The following is a 17,083-nucleotide window of genomic DNA, read 5'->3' as shown; positions in this document are numbered from 1 at the left end:
CTGCCCCCCACTGGAGACACGTGGACCTGAAGGGCGTGTCATGCCTTCTTTCCCTTGACGGCTGATGCTGAGGAGGGGGACTGAAAAAAGCCCTTACGCCCCCCCTTTTTGTTGTTTGCACCACTTCTGATACAGCGAGTGGTCCGGCTGCCTGGATCTCCGTTCCTGGAAGCCGCAGAGCCCTCCATATGTAGGACCCTTTTCCGAGCGCTACTGAGATTGGTGTACGATTTGGGCGTAGTCTTTGTAAGAATGGACAGAGACGTTGCAGGTTTGTGAGCGGTTCTTCTTCTTGTCCAGCTCTTTGTCCGTAGAGGAGTGGAAGAGGCCCCCCCGCTCGAACGGCAGATCTAGAAGGCGCTCCTGGACATCAGGGATGAATTTCGTTGCCCTGAGCCAGGCTGTTCTCCACATGTCTGTGGCAATGCAGATGGCACGGCCTGAGGTATCGATACGAGCCACTGTGGATTCCATGATGTCATGCGCCACGAGCTTGGCTTCTGCTAGCCCCACCTTAAAGCGTGATTGGCATTGGGTGGGGCGTTCCGGGAGGAAGTCCGCAATTTCCAGCCATAAGCGTTGGTTGGCGGCAGCCAGCATGGCATCTGCGGTGGCTTGACGCAGGTGCAAGGAGGCGTTGGAGTAGATCTGCTTGCCGTACGCCTCCAAGATCCTCTCCTTGCCTAGCAGCACCGGAGAGGAGGAGGCTGAGGAAGACTGAGGCTTGGAGTATAGTGATGCCGCAGCGATCACTGAAGAGTGTGGCTGAGGATGGGTCGAGAGCAAGAGTGTATCCCCCTCCATCTGCCTGTACTTGCCGTCCAGGCGTCGGTTGACCGGCTGGACCGAGTGGGGCTTGAGCCAACCCTTCTTGGCCAGGGAGACTACATTGGTTTGCAGTGGAATCCCTGTATTGGCAGAGGGGCGTCTCGGGAGGACTTTCGCCAGAACCCCCTCTGCCGGGGTTCGACCTCGGGTTGGGGAGGCCCAGGTACTCCGCCAGGCCAACAAGACGTTCATGGAAGGCCCTGGCTGAGGATGGCGTGTCCGGATCCTCCTCCTCGTCCATATCCTGCAGATCTGGAGGATCCTGTGGAGGAGGGGTAGATGGCGCCGCAGGCTGGGGTACAGGGACCGCAGCAAGATGCTGAGGAGGCGGCAGAGGTTGCAGAGTTGGCTATGGAGCCACAGGAGGCAGCTGCACTGGGGTTTGGGGGCCCGATGGAGGCGTCTGTGGTGCCATTAGCATGGCGGGGAGGACTTCCCTGACTGCGTCCTTGATGATAACTCCCATCTGAGAGAACCTCATGAGGCCGAGAAACTTCTCGAAGAGCATCTCCTCACTGGCCCAAGAGGTGGCAGGGGGTACCGACAGAGTAGCGGGGGGCTGCTGGAGCCGCTGCGTACCCTGTCCATATGGACGCAAGGGAAAGTTGCCCTGCGCAAATGAAGGCTAGACTGTTGGCCACGTACCTGGTTGAGACCAGTCCCACCTCGACACTCGTTCTTTGCTGAATTCGTGGAATGGTGTCAGACGGGTGCCCCTTTCTGGCGCGGCGGCCATTTTGTCGCGCTGCCTGCCACAATATTGATATTGTACCAAATATCAATTGGATTGCACAGACACTGGCAATCTCCACACTAGCTGATTGGTGGACATCGGCAGGCGCACTGGCCACAAGTGCAGGTAAGGAGGACAGGAGGTGTTATGGTGGAGCCTGGTTGAGGTGGGGGCCAGATGTGAAAGGGAGCTTAGTGCAAGATGGGTCCAGATCAGGACAGTGGAGCATCAGGAGAGACTTCTAAAGATGCCAACTAACCAATTATACTAACAATTTCCACCTCTGCACACACCTCTCAAACTCCAAACCAAACAACCACAAACCTGCAGCACAACAAACCGCACAAACTTCACTACACTGTAACAACAAAACAAAAAACACAAAGACCTCCAAAACAGTACACGACTACCGGCTGCAAACCCCCCAGACCCAGCCAACGGATCCACCAGGCTGTGGCCGTCAACAGCACATCACTGCTCTCTTGCACTTTTCCTGCTTCCTCCCACTAACTCACCCTCCCTTCCACTTACAGAGCCGCCATTTCACCAGGGGACCACTCCGGTGGTGATAGTGCGTGTTAGGGAGAATTCTCTGTAAAGGCTAATTTCCCAAACCTAGTGAGTCCCCCAGCAGCTTTGCTGGATTTTTGGGGTTTATTTTTTTCTCCTGCTAAGAGTGAGACTCTTTCTCCCACTCTTGGGCATGATTTGAGAATGTCCTTTGACTATGTAATGTGTTTTATGGGCTATGGTGTCTTTTACTCCATAGGGCTTCATGTGTTTTTGGTAAGTGTGTTACACAGCACCCTCAGTGCAGTAACACAGGGGTGTCATAGTGACCCCCAACAATAGACTCCATACCCTGGGCCTGACTACTGTCTCCCAGGGCATGTAAAGTCACCATTGGCTTTACTAGTCTCAAATTGTGAACAAAACCAGTACAAACCATCATATTGTGGAAGTACTGGTAGGGGTAATTCGATTGCCCCTGGGTCTGTTTTCCAAGGGGGCACTGTCCAGTCCCCCCCTTGTCGAGTTTCTGGCTGGTGGCAGTGGATACCACGAGAAATATTCCACCGGAATATTTCCTATGGGATTTTCTCATTCATTTTAAACGCACCACTTTTTGGTGCAATGTTAAAGATACCGCCGGGTTATTTATTTAATATTTATTCCCCGGTTGGGTCTTTTTGCCAGGACTCGGTTTTAAAATGAGTTTGTGTTCGCCTCTGAAACTAACCCAAGTTGAGCCCTTTGTTCCACTTTTTGCGGGCTTCTGCACAGAAGCCTCCAAAAGTGGTGCCACTCTGTCTGGGTCTACAGGATGTGTGGGAGGGGGGAATAGGCACCCTGGACTGAGTTGCCTTGGCAACTCGAGTCGCACTCTTGTGTGATTGGCCCAGTGGTGAGCCGCCCGGCTCACCACTTAGCATGTTTGATTGACAGCTAGGCTGATGAATGGGGGTTTTCTGCATAAAAGCAGGGCTTTGGGGACTGAAACTTCAGAAGTCGCCACTGGACCTAAAGAATCCAAAGAGGAGAGAAGCTGAGCCATCTACAACAACGACACCACCGGTGGAGCCCTGCTGTACAAAACTCACCACTTTCCCCGACGACAGAGAGTCTTCTTCCCTTTGAGCTGGTGGGACCAACCAGTTCACCTTTTTTCGCCTCCTGGATCGTCTCGTGGTCGAATCGCCCATGCCAAGCACGCCGGCGGCCGGTTAGCCACGCTTCACCACTACCGCGAATAAAATGGTAGTACCTTGTAACCGGGAAACTCTGTGGCTGGTTTCTTCCCTAGCAGTGCAACGACCTCCAGCTTTCCTCCACGTTGAGATCTTCTCTGCCCCTGGACGAAGCCCCGACTTGCACCCGCTGCCAGGAACAACTGCCCCCACTGGAGCTTTCTCACCATTTCAGGTACTGTGTCCCGCCTGGTCTCCCTTGCAACAGACTGTCCAAGGTGTCCTGTAAATCCTTGACTCTCTATCCTGGGGTGACCTCGGACCTGTTAACATTACCTTTCTAACTTGATCCAACCTCTTTTTGACTTTCCTGCAAAGACTTGGAGTGCATTTCCACTGTGTGATCTTGGGCACATTCCGCCTTGCTCTCTCCAAGAGTGGGCCTGGCCTATGAACTTTTTGCTCTACAGTAGACCCTGCCTTTCTTGACTTGCTGGGATTTCTTAAAAGTGTTGGTACTGTGTGATTTTCCTATTCTGCCTTTTCTCTTCCTTTTTAAACAAATTATTGGAGTGCCATCTATGGTTACGAGCTCACCTCTGTTTTGCTAAATAAGTGGTGTCTTAACCTAGACTTGTCAAATAATTAATTAGGGAGGTGTATATATTTCTAGTGACTGCGTTTGAACTTGCTTGACATATTAGTGCCAGTGTATTTTTACAAGTGTGTTTTTAAATAAATAATTATATACTTTTATACCAAAGCTCTGGTCATTGTTTGCTTGTGCTACTGTATCCTTAGCCCTATTGTGTATACTCTATATACTGCCTAACTCTTCCTGAAAGAAGTCTGACTGCTCAGCCACAGCTACCAGGTAAATCTGGGTGGTACAGACTGCTACCAATTGGGTTTACTGCTTACACCTGTAGTCTTAAACTTTTGCAGTGGTCCCTAAGGGAACCGCACAGGTTTCTGCCTAACAGTGCGCGGTACAAATGTCCTTTAACATTAACACAAGCCTGCGACGTGTTGCCCAGCCTGCTGGGCCCTGGGCCCAGCCTCGTCCAAGACTCTTGCTTGTGGATCACAAAGCCTACCCGGCTTCTCGGTCCGGTAGGTGTGACACCCTCGACCCAGGGGTCGGCAGAGCTGCGTTTAGGCGCCCCCTTGGACGTATTGCTGGTATTATGGCATAGCCGCTCGGACGTATTGCTGGTATTAGGGCGTAGCCCCTCGGCCATTGTGCCGGTAAAAGGATGTACCCCTTGGGTGTAGACTCGGAACAAGAACCTTCCGGTCCCTCGACACTGCGCCCGGGAGGATCAGAGGACCCCTCGACCCGAAGGCCGCTAGCTGTAGCAGCCTCGGTGCATGTGCCGGTAGAAGGACCTGGCCGGTCCCTCCCTTTCAGGAGAGTCCCTGGGAAGGAGTCTCCCTTGCGGGGTGTGCTGGAAAATATCGGCCCTACCTTGGGCCTGGTTCGATGCATGCATCACAAAGTTCTTGAGATCCTCTGGAGGCGACCTCCGAAAGAGCTCCCTCCATCTGGCGAGTCTGTTCTTCAGCGCCTTCGAGGACAGCGAGTCACATGCCGAACATGATTGCCAATCGTGGTCTGGGCCAAGGCAATGTAGGCAAAGGGCGTGGGGGTCTGAAGTTGGGAAGAGCCCGTTGCAGGATGGACAACTGCTGAACCCTGTAGACGTCGATATGCTCCGGGGAGGAGCGCAACGCCTGGAGACCGAGTACCTGAAGGATAGAAAAGACAAAAAAGACAAAGAGAAGAAGTATCCGCGCGTGGAATTACATGGCCGAAGCCAAACCCAAGAGTGCTGGTTAATTCGGCCTGTTCCCGTCGGCGCGGAAAAGGGGACTGAGGTGTGGCGCCGGAGGGTGGAGGCAGGGCAGCGCATGCTCCCAAGGCCGCACCCTCGCACCTCTAAATTTAAAGGTGAAGAAGGTTTTTTCTGGTAAGAAAGGTTCCGTCTCCCGTCCCTTGGAAGGGACGCCCATACAGTATGGTGGAAAGGGGACGGGACATAAGAGTAAACATATGTATATTATAATTTAACCACACATCAATTAATTATTTGTAAAATTCAAGTGTTATTTTATGCCAATGCAAAGGGTCTAAAATCTGCACCTCTTACTTTGTGAGGGAAGGTCGGATTTGGATTCTGGATTCTGTTTTCTGCCTCTTATTCCTGACTACCTGCTGCTTCTTTCTATCCACTCATCATTTAATTGTGGGTTGAGGGAACATTGCAGGGGGAAACCTTAACTTGGTTGCTATCTATACTAATCCCAAAAGTGCTCCTATTCATGTGTGCTTTACATATGTTCTACGAGAAGGTTAACTAAGTACATTGCTTCCATTTTCATTGTAAATATCACCCCATTGGTGATTGCTGCCCCATATTAAAAATTGTATGATTTCTTTTGAATTTTAAAAATAAATATTACATTTTCACCAACCGGCCTGGTTCATGGTCCACTGTGACCCAGGGTATTTGAAAAAGGGGGTGTGATAAGAGTTGTGTACCATCTCAAATTGAATTTGCATAAAATAAAGGGAAAGGCATATCAATTGAGCGCTACATCCTAGGCTGAGACCAAGGTGTGTGTCACCTGATTGAAATCCTTAACAGCATTAAGTGGCAAAATACAGAAGGATATCAACATCAAATATTTTTGCATTGCCGTACGCCATTTCATGCACCTAACAACTTCTCTGTCACATGTACAGCATTTGAAAACTGGGTTGGAATGAAAATGTCACAAACTTGTGGTTGTACTCACACATGGAAGACATCATGTTTGCTGTTGCTTGCTGGTGCTCCGGGAACCATACTGCAGCTAACTTGGTTGGTGAGAAAAGAACTAGTGGCTGTGCCACAGCACAGATGCATTGACCCAGTAGGAGCAGCGGGTAACCAATTTCCTTGCTGATGAATAAAAGGACACCAAAATAACGAACCACGCTGCCAAGCATGTTCAGCCAAGCGCTGAGGATCACCTGCAAGCCACAAGATCACACAGGGAATTAATGGGAACGAAGAGGTAAATGGAAATAGGCAATGTATTGGGTAAATGCAAAGGGACTTTCCAACAGTATTGCTCCATACCTCGCAAGATCATAATCATGGAATGATCGTGGGTTGAATAATCACAGGTGCCATCACTGTTATATAATGGTTACATGATCGTAGGCTGGCTATAATGGACACATCACACGATCTAGTGTGTCGCAAACTGCACGCCTCTGGGTAAATCATGGGCTAGCCATCCTCATGGTGCAAACTGCCCCCTCGCACAAGTCTGATTTCCCTTCTCTCACTTACCTGTAAAACGTACAGTAAAACGATAATACATAGCATTGCAGATGTTCCGTCAATGTGGATTTATTCCACTGCAAGAGCTCACTGAAGACTATCTCCCCTCCACACCCCACTTTGAATCAGGTTATCCACAATTGTATGCATCGTAGACATCTCTGCCTTCTTTTCTCCCTCCTCTATTGCCCTTCCCCTTATATCCCCTACACACAAGCAGGGCTAATGGTGTGGAGGGGTTAACATGTAGCTGGTGCCTCCCACCGCCTTCCCCCACATTCTCCAGTGAGCCCATCCATCCTACATTCATATCCGGTTTCCCTCCAAACTCACCCACCATCCACGACTCATATACCTTCGCCCCCCTTCACCATTAAAATCAATAACAAGTTCTACTGAAACCCTTCGTGGCTCTCCGTTCCCCAACCCAGTCTTAAACATGCACCCATTTGTGCCACTTTCCTGTAACAAGAGCAAGGCGGTCACCCATGCATTAAAACAGCCCACCAGCCCTCCTCCGGATCACTAAGGTCCTAGAACTAAAGGAAAGCGGTGGAAGATGGACAAACCACATCCATCTTTTCCCATGGACCTCATGGGTCTCCTTGAATGATATGCAGTACAAGGGAATAGAGTGAGTAGGATGAAGACTTTGAAAGCAGAGTGGAAATCCAAAGGAAATTGAAAAATTCAAAATGAAGAGAATCCAAGGTTTTTTACAATTGCTGCCACATCAGAGGCACAGAACAGCATATTTGTATTATTGTTGCCTCCTGCGGAAAGAGGAGGCCAATACACAACTATCTATTTTATCTGAGAAAAACTACAGAAGTTTACTGTTGCATTGTCTCCTCAACATGGTCACAAAGTTCAAAGTGGCTCTACGTTGGTTCTCATACTGTAAAAATTGACACATTTAGTGGAGGAAACAAGAAATGTGAACAATTTGGCAATACATTATAATTAGATCACCACATTTACTTTGGAGGTAGTTAAGGTAACACCACTTGCAAATGTAAAAATATATTAACTTTCAAACTGATTTTCAAAAAACGTTTATGGCTGCAACAGATGGTACTGGTTTAATGAAAAAAGGATGAGGTGTTCATCTTTTCATGGATGGGATTTCCACAAATCTGAAGAAAAAAAAACTCAATTTTCCCCATAGATTGAGATGTATTACAAGCACTTACTTTTTAAGAAAACTGTGACACATGCACAAATAATGTGAAAATCAAAATCAGGAACTGAAGCATAAACTTTTCAATGGTTTCAAAATCAATCTGAATTATGGGTGCGGGCAATCCAGCCAGGACACAGACAAATGTACAAAAACCAAGCACAGGTGCACAAACTCGCAAGCACGTTCCATTTGAGCATGCATAAATCACACCAGCGCAGGACCAGAAAATCGGAAACCAAAATGGTAGCAGGAAAAATTGCAATCCATTTTATTATGGAAGTTCAGAAATTACGTCATGGGCGCTGAATGAACGAGAGGTGCAATTTAAGATTTCTTTGTTTGACCTAACCTGCGAATGTTCAATGTTTCGCAGGTTTTGCATTGCAACCATAGCGTCACTTTGAAGTTTTTTCACTCAATTTCAAGGATCTTTATTATAACGGGTTAACCATAATAGGCTTTAAAGATTTTTCAATGTACTTTTCTTTTTTTTTTTAAAGCTATACTCTAGCAAAATATGTCTATGACTAGCAGTCGCTGTGCCTGGCACATGGCATTCAGCCGGAGACACAATCAAACTTCCTGCACTGCCTGATGGACATGGAACACAGCCAAACACTTGGAATACTTTTGGCATGATCACTTTGTCCATAGCACTGACCCTTTCAGGTCACTCAAAGCAATAGTCCCACAATTGTTCTGGGTTCTCCACAACCCAACGGATAACAGTTGCAGAACGTTTTTGTAGGGCTAGGAGAATGACTCCCTTCTCCTAGCTGGTTCCCCAATTTCTTTCACAGTTCTTAATAAGATTTGATGCTTCCTGATGGAGGTTACAATGTTTGCACATTTCTCGATCCGCCCCACTTGGACGATAAAGCTGTTCCCCAGAGTCCCTTCCGACTCTCCAGCACCACACTCCTGTGGAACTAGACTGGGAACTGTATTACAAATTGGTTCACGTTTTTCTCAGTTTCTTTATAGTTTACAGTCTCACAGGCTTTTCTATTTTCCTGGCTTTTTAAGCACAAAGAAAATGACAATGTTAATGGTTTTCTTCTCATCTTTGAGGAATGCAAGGTTAAGGTTATGAGCTGAAAAGATGGGATTCTTGGCAGGACCTGGTGTTGACCAATCAGCAGGGGGTAACAGTGGTGTTGAAAGATGATAATTAGGGGTTGGCTCAATGGACCAGGCCCTAGATAAATCTCGGGTGTGTACAGGGATTATCTCCTTTGGCAGGGGCTTCCCCAGCTATTCGATGCTCGGCTATAGAAGGGCAGCATAAACTATCCCCAGGCCTCTACCCCTTTTAGGCCACTCCTTTGTACTTTCCAGGGTGGATAAGCTAGCCTGTGGCTTTTCGGGGAGTTGAGGGTCTCTGGTTCACAGACAACTCACCCTCTCAATTGCTGAGCTAGTTGCTTTTAGTTCACCATATTCACTGTTCTCCCTTGCTGCCTTAAGTTTCATGGAATGTCTAGAGTTTCTTAAACGGCTTGTCTGCTCCCTCCTGGACTTTCGTTAATTCCATTTACCTATATTGGGGTCGGGATGCTATACTGAGTCGGTAGGATTTCAGATGATTAATCGCCTTCTCCCACTCTCGTCAGGGTTCACTTCTTGGGCCGTGTACAGCTGGCTGTCAGGAAGCTGACCAGGGACTCTAACTTCCTTCCATGTAGAGAACGTCCATCCACCACCTCTCTGGATACTGTTCAGGTTCGTGTAGGTAGCTTTGCAAACTGATAAGGTTAGTGGTTTCGATGCAGTTGTTGGACGCCCGGTCCATCCCACTACATGTCACATAACCACAACCCAATCTCTGTCCTTCTGTAGGGCCGACTCTCGGCTGACTGGTACGATGCTTTCCCTGCGTCTTACAACAATGTACTTCTGGTCAATTGGGGTGTTCTGCCACTCCTCTTTTTCAGCTTGCCTCTCACCCACCGGCCACCAGCTTTCAGTGTATATAATTTGCAGTTATGCCTCCATGCAGGACGCCCATTCCCTTCTTCATTTCTGCTTTCTCCACAGACAACACCCTGTCAACTTGCGAGACGTCCTTGTGCATTCCCTTGAACCACACCCTCCATGTCTCTTGCTTGAGCTTCTTGGGTATGCCTTCGGGTGTGCTCTCAGCTTCAATTTCTCACCGATTCTCGATTTCTCTCTCCACCTCAATTGCTCTGCTTCCCTCTAGTACTTTCTCCGGTATCCTTCCAGGTACCCTTCCACCTTTGTGTGTTCTGATGCCGTGATATAGTAGGGTCCGCCTCCACAACAGCTCTGGTGCGTTTCCTGCTTGCTTGTAGCTTCTCAGAAGTCTTTTCATCTCAATACCTCAACCATCAGTGTAGTTCGAGGTTTCACAGCAACACATGGCTTTAGACATGAGTTTAGACCGATGAGGTTCACGTCCTACCGTGTTGGGGTTTAAAGGGGCTGTGCCTCCCAATTGCGTCCTTATCCGCAGGAGAGAGTCCCTCTCCATGAGATCCTCCCACAAAGTACCATCCCAACAGGCTACATCGGTTAGCCACCTCACCTTCCTAGCCTCATGGAGAGGGGTTCTCCCCTGGGGAGAAGTGACGCCATCTCAAGGATCGTCACAATGTTCACTTGCATTTGAAATGCATTTGGCAGCAATAATTGGGAGGGTGCACACACATATAAAGGATGCCCCATTGATACATTAACTTGTAAGCCTCTAAATTAATCCCATCCCTGTTTCACAGACATAAAAGCTCACCCTTATTGACAACTAGTGTTATACAGTTAGAGTTAATGAAGTTGCAGGCGCTTTATGGAGATGGCATCCCAACATCTCCACAGATTAAACTCTTTGCAGAGGCACACGTTTCACACTAAATTCCTCCTTAAGGGGCACCTTTCACCTACTTTGGAGCAGGGGCCTGGGTGGTCTCTGTTCCGACAGCAGTATTTCACATCTGTGTCGCTATGGAAGGGCACTAGTCTTTGGCTTTAATGATATCACAGGTATATATGGATTAATCGGGGGGAGGTATATTTTTCTGTGTATGGGTGAACATACAAAGACAAGGTGCAGTCTTGGAAGTGAGCTATATGCCCACAAAGTCTCCAATCGCTGAGCCAATTGCAGCCTTTTGTTTGGAAGGTTTTCTAAAATTTCAGCCACTGCAGCAAAGTTATAAGCCTCCCGAAATTACCTTATTATCTAAGTTTGACATGGCACGCAACAATTGGTAAAACCCTAGCCCATTGGTTCAGTCTACCCTCCTACCCTCCACCAAGCCAAGAAACCAGTTGCCACATTTTGCACTTTCTTGAAAAGGGTACATTCTTTCACTCTGAGATAGTCCCCTTCAAGGACATTGCCCAAGGGGCTGCTATGCTCTGTAGGATGTTTAAATCGGGTGACATCTGATTCAGGAGAAATTTTCACCCGCACCCCCCCCGCCACCCAAGACCAGGTGCCCACAATTTTCCATTATTCAATAAAGTTATTTTAATGAATCTGGAAACCCGAATTTAATAACATTGATCCCTTACAGCTTCCTCCCCCTTTCGGGACAAGAAACACACAGGGTTGCACAGCAGGTCTATTTATTGACAAAATAGAAATAATTGTATCAATTTCAGGAAAGATATGTTACACTTCCAATAAATCCAATTGCAATGGTGAAAAATAAACATGCTAGTCACTTCAGTTTACAATGCTACAGTTAGACCTTAACACGTCCATCACCATAGTTATCTATGCATTTAATTCACCCTGAGCACGCATGCACCATGGATTTAATGCATGAGAGTCCAGAAGAAATCCTTAATTTGTGAAAAACAAATAAGTTAAAGTACCCCTACCCATATGATTCTCTACTTCCCCTTTATCCAAAATAAAAAATACCATCCCCCTTACTCAATTGACATGTCAGAATGTCAGCAGAATTCTAAGAATTCAATTGCAACAGACTACTAGACCTCTATGTATGTTAAGGGCTTGGAGAAAAGACAATTGCATACAGGTGATGGACATCATGTCACAGGTGCACCCAATCCACTCAGGAGAAGTACATAAGGCCCACACCTTCCCCAAAAATGCTTTTTTTTAAAAAGAAAATCTTTCTTTATTGATTTTCATGTTACAAACAACAACCAGCAGGTCTTCCCGTACTCCCTCTACCCCGACCCACCCCCGCCCTCAACCCTCCCCCGCACAACTCGTAATAAATCAAGTTCAGGTACTATAGTCCTTCAATAAGAGTTCGCTATTGCTCACTATACACGCACTAGTCTACAATGTTCTCTTCCTTCAGACCTCTTCAGGGCCAGTCTATGTACCACGCCATACGTTCACTTCCAGGGATCGTGCTGGCTGGGCTGCGTCCGCTTGATATTTTCGGAAGGGAGGCCAATAGTCTATAGGGCGACTAGTGGTGGTAGTGTCGCAGCATATCTAGTTTCCCTGAGTTCACACAATGCCATAATCTCCAGCCAAGATGTAAACATGGGGGGGGAACTGCGCTTGCCCCACAATCTGGTCACAAGATACCTGGCGACTACAGAGGCCATTCCCAGCAGTCTTTTTTTGCCTCAGATCCCGTCTTCAATCAAACCGAGGAGCCACAGTGCAGGCGAGTAGTCCCTCATGGAAGGAAGCATCACTGCCACAGCCTCCTCGATATTTTCCCAGAAGGGCCTGATACGGGGGGCAGTCCCACACAACATGGTATAAGTCTGCCAGTGCTTTGTCACACCTTTTACATACTCGGGAGCTCTCTGTGTAGACTCTGCTTAGTTTTAAAGGGGAGTAGTAGATTTGATGAAGAAATTTGTAGTGGATCAGTCTGTATCGGGCATCTAGTGAGATATGTTGGGTTTGTCTACTGATATGTTCCCACTGTGCCTCATTTAGCGCTACGACTAGCAAAGCTTCCCATGTGGCCTTGTGTTTTTGCCCGTTCTCCTCTCCCGCTTCTGATCATTTTATATATGGTGGAAACCAGTTTACTGGAGGTCATGGGTGCGATTATTAATAGCTGGGCTAGGTGAGGGGTTGGAATGTTCAGGAAGTCAGGCCATTTAGTTTTTAATATCCCTCTGAGTCTATAATACTGGAGTTGGGTCACAGCGTTGTTCTCCCCCCCCTAGAACGCAACTCATCCCACTGGACAAACCGCCCGTCATGTACCAGGTCTCCCAGTTTCTGCACTCCCAGCTTTTGGAAATGGACCTTAAATGACTTTTCGTGGGAGGGGGGGGGATACCAATAATATTATTTATCGGGAAATCGGGCGGAAAGAGAGGGGGCAGCTTTCAATAGTTGGCCTATAGGCTCCCAAGTCCTGCAGGTCGCATCTATAGGTTGGACCTCGCCCCTGGGGGCTATGCCTCTGTCACCCCAAAGCATACCCATTAGGTTGTGTGGGGGAGATGCTGCTTTCGCAACCATGGTGTGTGGGGAGTTAGGATTGGGGGGGAATTCCATCCTGCTATATATTGTAGCTGGGCTGCGAGGTAGTACAATTGCATGTCAGGGTATTCCAAGCCGCGATGTTCGAATGTTGCCACTAGGGTATCGTACGCTATCCGGGGTTGTTTACCGGCCCACACTAATTTTATCATCATTTTCCTAGTGCGCGTCCAATATTGGACGGAGGGGGGCATATCAGAACATTATTAAAAACGTATAGCATTTTAGGCAATATGACCATTTTAGCTAGTGCTATTCGTGCGGCTTGGGAGATTGGGAGGAGAATCCAAGACTCCATGTGTTCCAGGGTTTCTAAAACTTTTATGTAATTATCCTTACTGGCGTCTCTACTTTCGTGGTGACTGATGCCCAAGTAGCGCAGCCCATGGGATACCAGCGGAAGTCCTCGCCAATGTCGGTTTGCTGCACACCAGGGGCTAGGGGGAGGACTTCGGATTTGGACCAGTTGATCTGGAGTCCTGACAGTTCCCAGAATCTCACCACTTCTCGCGTTAAAGGGGTCAAGTTTTGCCTAGGGTTTTTGACATACAATACGATGTCGTCCGCATATAGGGATATGCCGGTGCGGACCGAGTACACACATAGATCCCTCGGAGCATGTGGAGTTCTCGTATATGGCACGCTAAGGGTTCCATAGCTAGGGTGAAAAGAACAGGTGAGAAGGGGCATCCTTGGCGGGTGCCGCGTGAAGGGTAAATATATCCCGACATCATCCTGTTCACTGCCGCTCTAGGGGCCGTGTAGAGTAGTTTGGCCCACTGAATATACATGAGGCCAAGGCCAGAGTGTCTCAGTACCTTAAAGAGGAAGGGCCACTCGACAGAGTTAAAAGCCTTCTCTGCGTTCGAGGGCGGCTATCGCCATCAGGATTTTGGGGTTAACATTGTGCATTAGAGTCAATAGGCGTCTCAAGTTATTTTGGGGTAGACCGGCCCGGGATGAAACCGGCCTGGTCCAGGAGGATCAGGGCCGGCATATGTGGCAGCAATCTATCAGTTAGAATCTCAACCAAAATGTTATCAGTGTTTATTAATGATAATGGCCTGTATGATGCCATGTGTCGGGGATCTTTACCCGGTTTTGGCAGCACCGTAACTATCGCTGATCTGGTCGATTCCGGGAGGGTGCCCCCAGCCATGGCTCCTTTGTACATACTCAGGAGATGGGGAATTCATATATCTGCATAAGCTTTGTAGAATCGGCTGTTATACCGTCTAATCCAGGGACTTTGCCATTGGGGAGTGATTGTATGGCTTTGCTGATCTCTTCTACAGTGATTGGGGCATTTAGGGCATTGCCCTGTTCTCGATTCAACCAACCCAGAGCAATCTCATCTAAGTAGCGTGTCGGAACGTCATGTTCTATAGTATGACGCGATGCGCATAGTCAAGTGTAGTACTCGCAAAATTCTTCATTAATTCCCTGTAGATCCTTGATGGCCAAATGTGTCTCCTCTAAGCATAACACAATGACTTCCTGCTAAAGTTTGCAATGAGCCGGGTCATTTTCTGGTTTGTAAACCCCTTAGATTCCATGACATGATTGCGAGGGATTTCCTCCGCTCCTCTCCCATTACGGGATCAGTTGTGAAGCCCGCGGGGAAAGGGCGCGGGGTGTTTGCGTCCCGCAGGAGGACTTTTGCTTCGCCCAGGAGGGCCTTCGTACATTGGCCACGCCCCCCCCCACTACTAACGCCTGGATCCACAAGCCCGCCGGGTGAAGCCCGCGGGGAAAGGGCGCGGGGTGTTTGCGTCCCGCAGGGGGACTTTTGCTTGGCCCAGGAGGGCCTTCGTACATTGGCCACGCCCCCCCCACTACTAACGCCTGGATCCACAAGCCCGCCGGGTGAAGCCCGCGGGGAAAGGGCGCGGGGTGTTTGCGTCCCGCAGGGGTGTTCGCGGAACGCCGAGGGGGAGCGTTGCACTCCTGGTTTGCCCGCAGAGATGTCACTTCAACACTGATTAGAGGGAGGTTGGAGTTTGAAGCCGCTGCTCACCGCATGGAAGCTGCTGCCGTCTGCTGTTTGTCAAGGAGGTAATCTAGGTGACATTATTTTGCCCTATTCCTGAGTCTATTCTCTGGGTCCTTATGCCGGACCACCATGCTCATGCCACCGGGGGGATCCCAGCCCCTGTACCCCCTATGTTTTTTGGACCTGAGCTTGGCCCGGGTCCCCCTCCCGGCGCCAAGAGGAAAATCAGACTGCTAAAGAGGAATCGGACAGCGGGTCCCTTAGCTGCCTTGACAACACATTGTGCACCAGGAACCACCCATGAGGCCACAGCACCCGCAAATCTTGGGGATACCCACTTTCTGCTCAATGAGATCCGTCATCTCCTGGATAGTCCAGGGGTAGAGCCCTTCCCCTTACCGGCACAGAGTCTGGTTGCCTCACCCTCTGGGCCCCGGCTGGACTCTCCCATTTCATCTGTTTTGGCTGCGGGGGACAGACTGTCACTACCGGCCCAAACTGCCCAAAGGGGCATATCCTCCTCAAGCTCCCACAATAGTTCGTGGAGCGATATACTCTCATCTACAAGCTTAGAGGGTAGCTCCCCCCTTGGTGTGTCCCCTTCTCGGTCGGTCAAGGACATTATCCAAAACAATACATCTGCTGGGAGTACCCATGAGCCCATATTGACCTCTGACCTATCTACAGAGGAAGCGCCCTTGCATAGAGGGTGTGGGTGTACCCAAGTATTGGCGGAACTGGCCATCATCAAGGATCTGTTATACGCTTTGTTAGAGGCTCAAAGGAAAGGAGTTGGGACTGTTCAAGTGGAGGAGCCCATGATCAACACCCCAGCTGACGAAGGGCACAGGTGCCCACCCCTGGAAAGTCCCTCAGACTGTTTACCTGCAGAGGTCCCTCTGGTTTTGTCCACCCCCAACGGGACTGCCGTTGACCCAATACAGGCACAGGCCTCTGCCCTCATGGTCTCCGACTGTACCGAACCCAAAGCCCAGAGTCCATGGAAGTCGGGGGATCAACCTAAGTTGCTGGAATCAGGAAACCCCAATCATACAACAGTCTTTCTTCAGGGGGTGCCCAAACTGGCACCAGATAAGCGAGAGCCAAGGGACGCTTTACTCAACAAATGCCTATTCTGGCTAAATACTACTGGAGGCTGCCCGTTTGTACGTAGAGAGGCTCTGGCGGGGTGTAGCAGAATTACCAGCATGGGCAAAAACTCTCTGGACAGCATCAAATTGACTTTTTGGGACCATAGTCTAGCACACAGGGTTTGGGAAGGTGGTGGTCGGGCTGGCAAGTCATCGAAGAGTGGGATTTCAATCAGTATGCCCCCTTTCCTCAACCCTGTCAGATCTGCCATAGTAAAGCCTGGGGTCTTTCCTAGTAACAGCCTCCTTTCAGGTGCTAATTTGACTGCCTTAGGCCCAAGGCGCCATGGGTGTTGGAGGAGGCATGGGGATGGTGGGACTTGATTTTGGGCCTAAGATCTGTTTATGGTTCCCACTGGTGGGGGTGGATTGCTCGCACTGCCCTGTAGTCTTCTCTGTGGTTGATTTTATATAATTCTGTATAAGAACCGTATTCTTATCTTTAGAAATGTTTTTGTAGGATGTACTTTGATGGTCATTTTTTTTTTTGGCCGAATAAAGTTGTTTGACTGACTGAATATACATGAGGCCAAGGCCAGAGTGTCTCAGTACCTTAAAGAGGAAGGGCCACTCGACAGAGTTAAAAGCCTTCTCTGCGTCGAGGGCGGCTATCGCCATCAGGATTTTGGGGTTAACATTGTGCATTAGAGTCAATAGGCGTCTCAAGTTATTTTGGGGTAGACCGGCCCGGGATGAAACCGGCCTGGTCCAGGAGGATCA

At 48.8% G+C, this 17,083-nt stretch overlaps 1 protein-coding gene across 4 annotated transcripts in view; it reads right to left on the bottom strand.

Moving 5' to 3' along the window:
• Positions 1 to 17,083, bottom strand: part of SLC49A3 (solute carrier family 49 member 3) — a 684,087-nt gene that overhangs the window by 389,334 nt on the left and 277,670 nt on the right. For all 4 annotated transcript variants that reach the window (XM_069630598.1, XM_069630601.1, XM_069630599.1 and 1 more), the window contains one exon: positions 6,049 to 6,265. In XM_069630598.1, coding sequence (XP_069486699.1) covers positions 6,049 to 6,265 — 217 coding nt within the window. The remainder of the gene's footprint in view (positions 1 to 6,048; positions 6,266 to 17,083) is intronic.

Source organism: Ambystoma mexicanum, chromosome 6q (genome assembly GCF_040938575.1).
Source record: "Ambystoma mexicanum isolate Mex_15411 chromosome 6q, UKY_AmexF1_1, whole genome shotgun sequence".
Classification (NCBI taxonomy): Eukaryota; Metazoa; Chordata; class Amphibia; order Caudata; family Ambystomatidae; genus Ambystoma; species Ambystoma mexicanum.
Note: the sequence above shows the minus strand (reverse complement) of the source record. Positions and strands in the feature narration are given on the sequence as shown.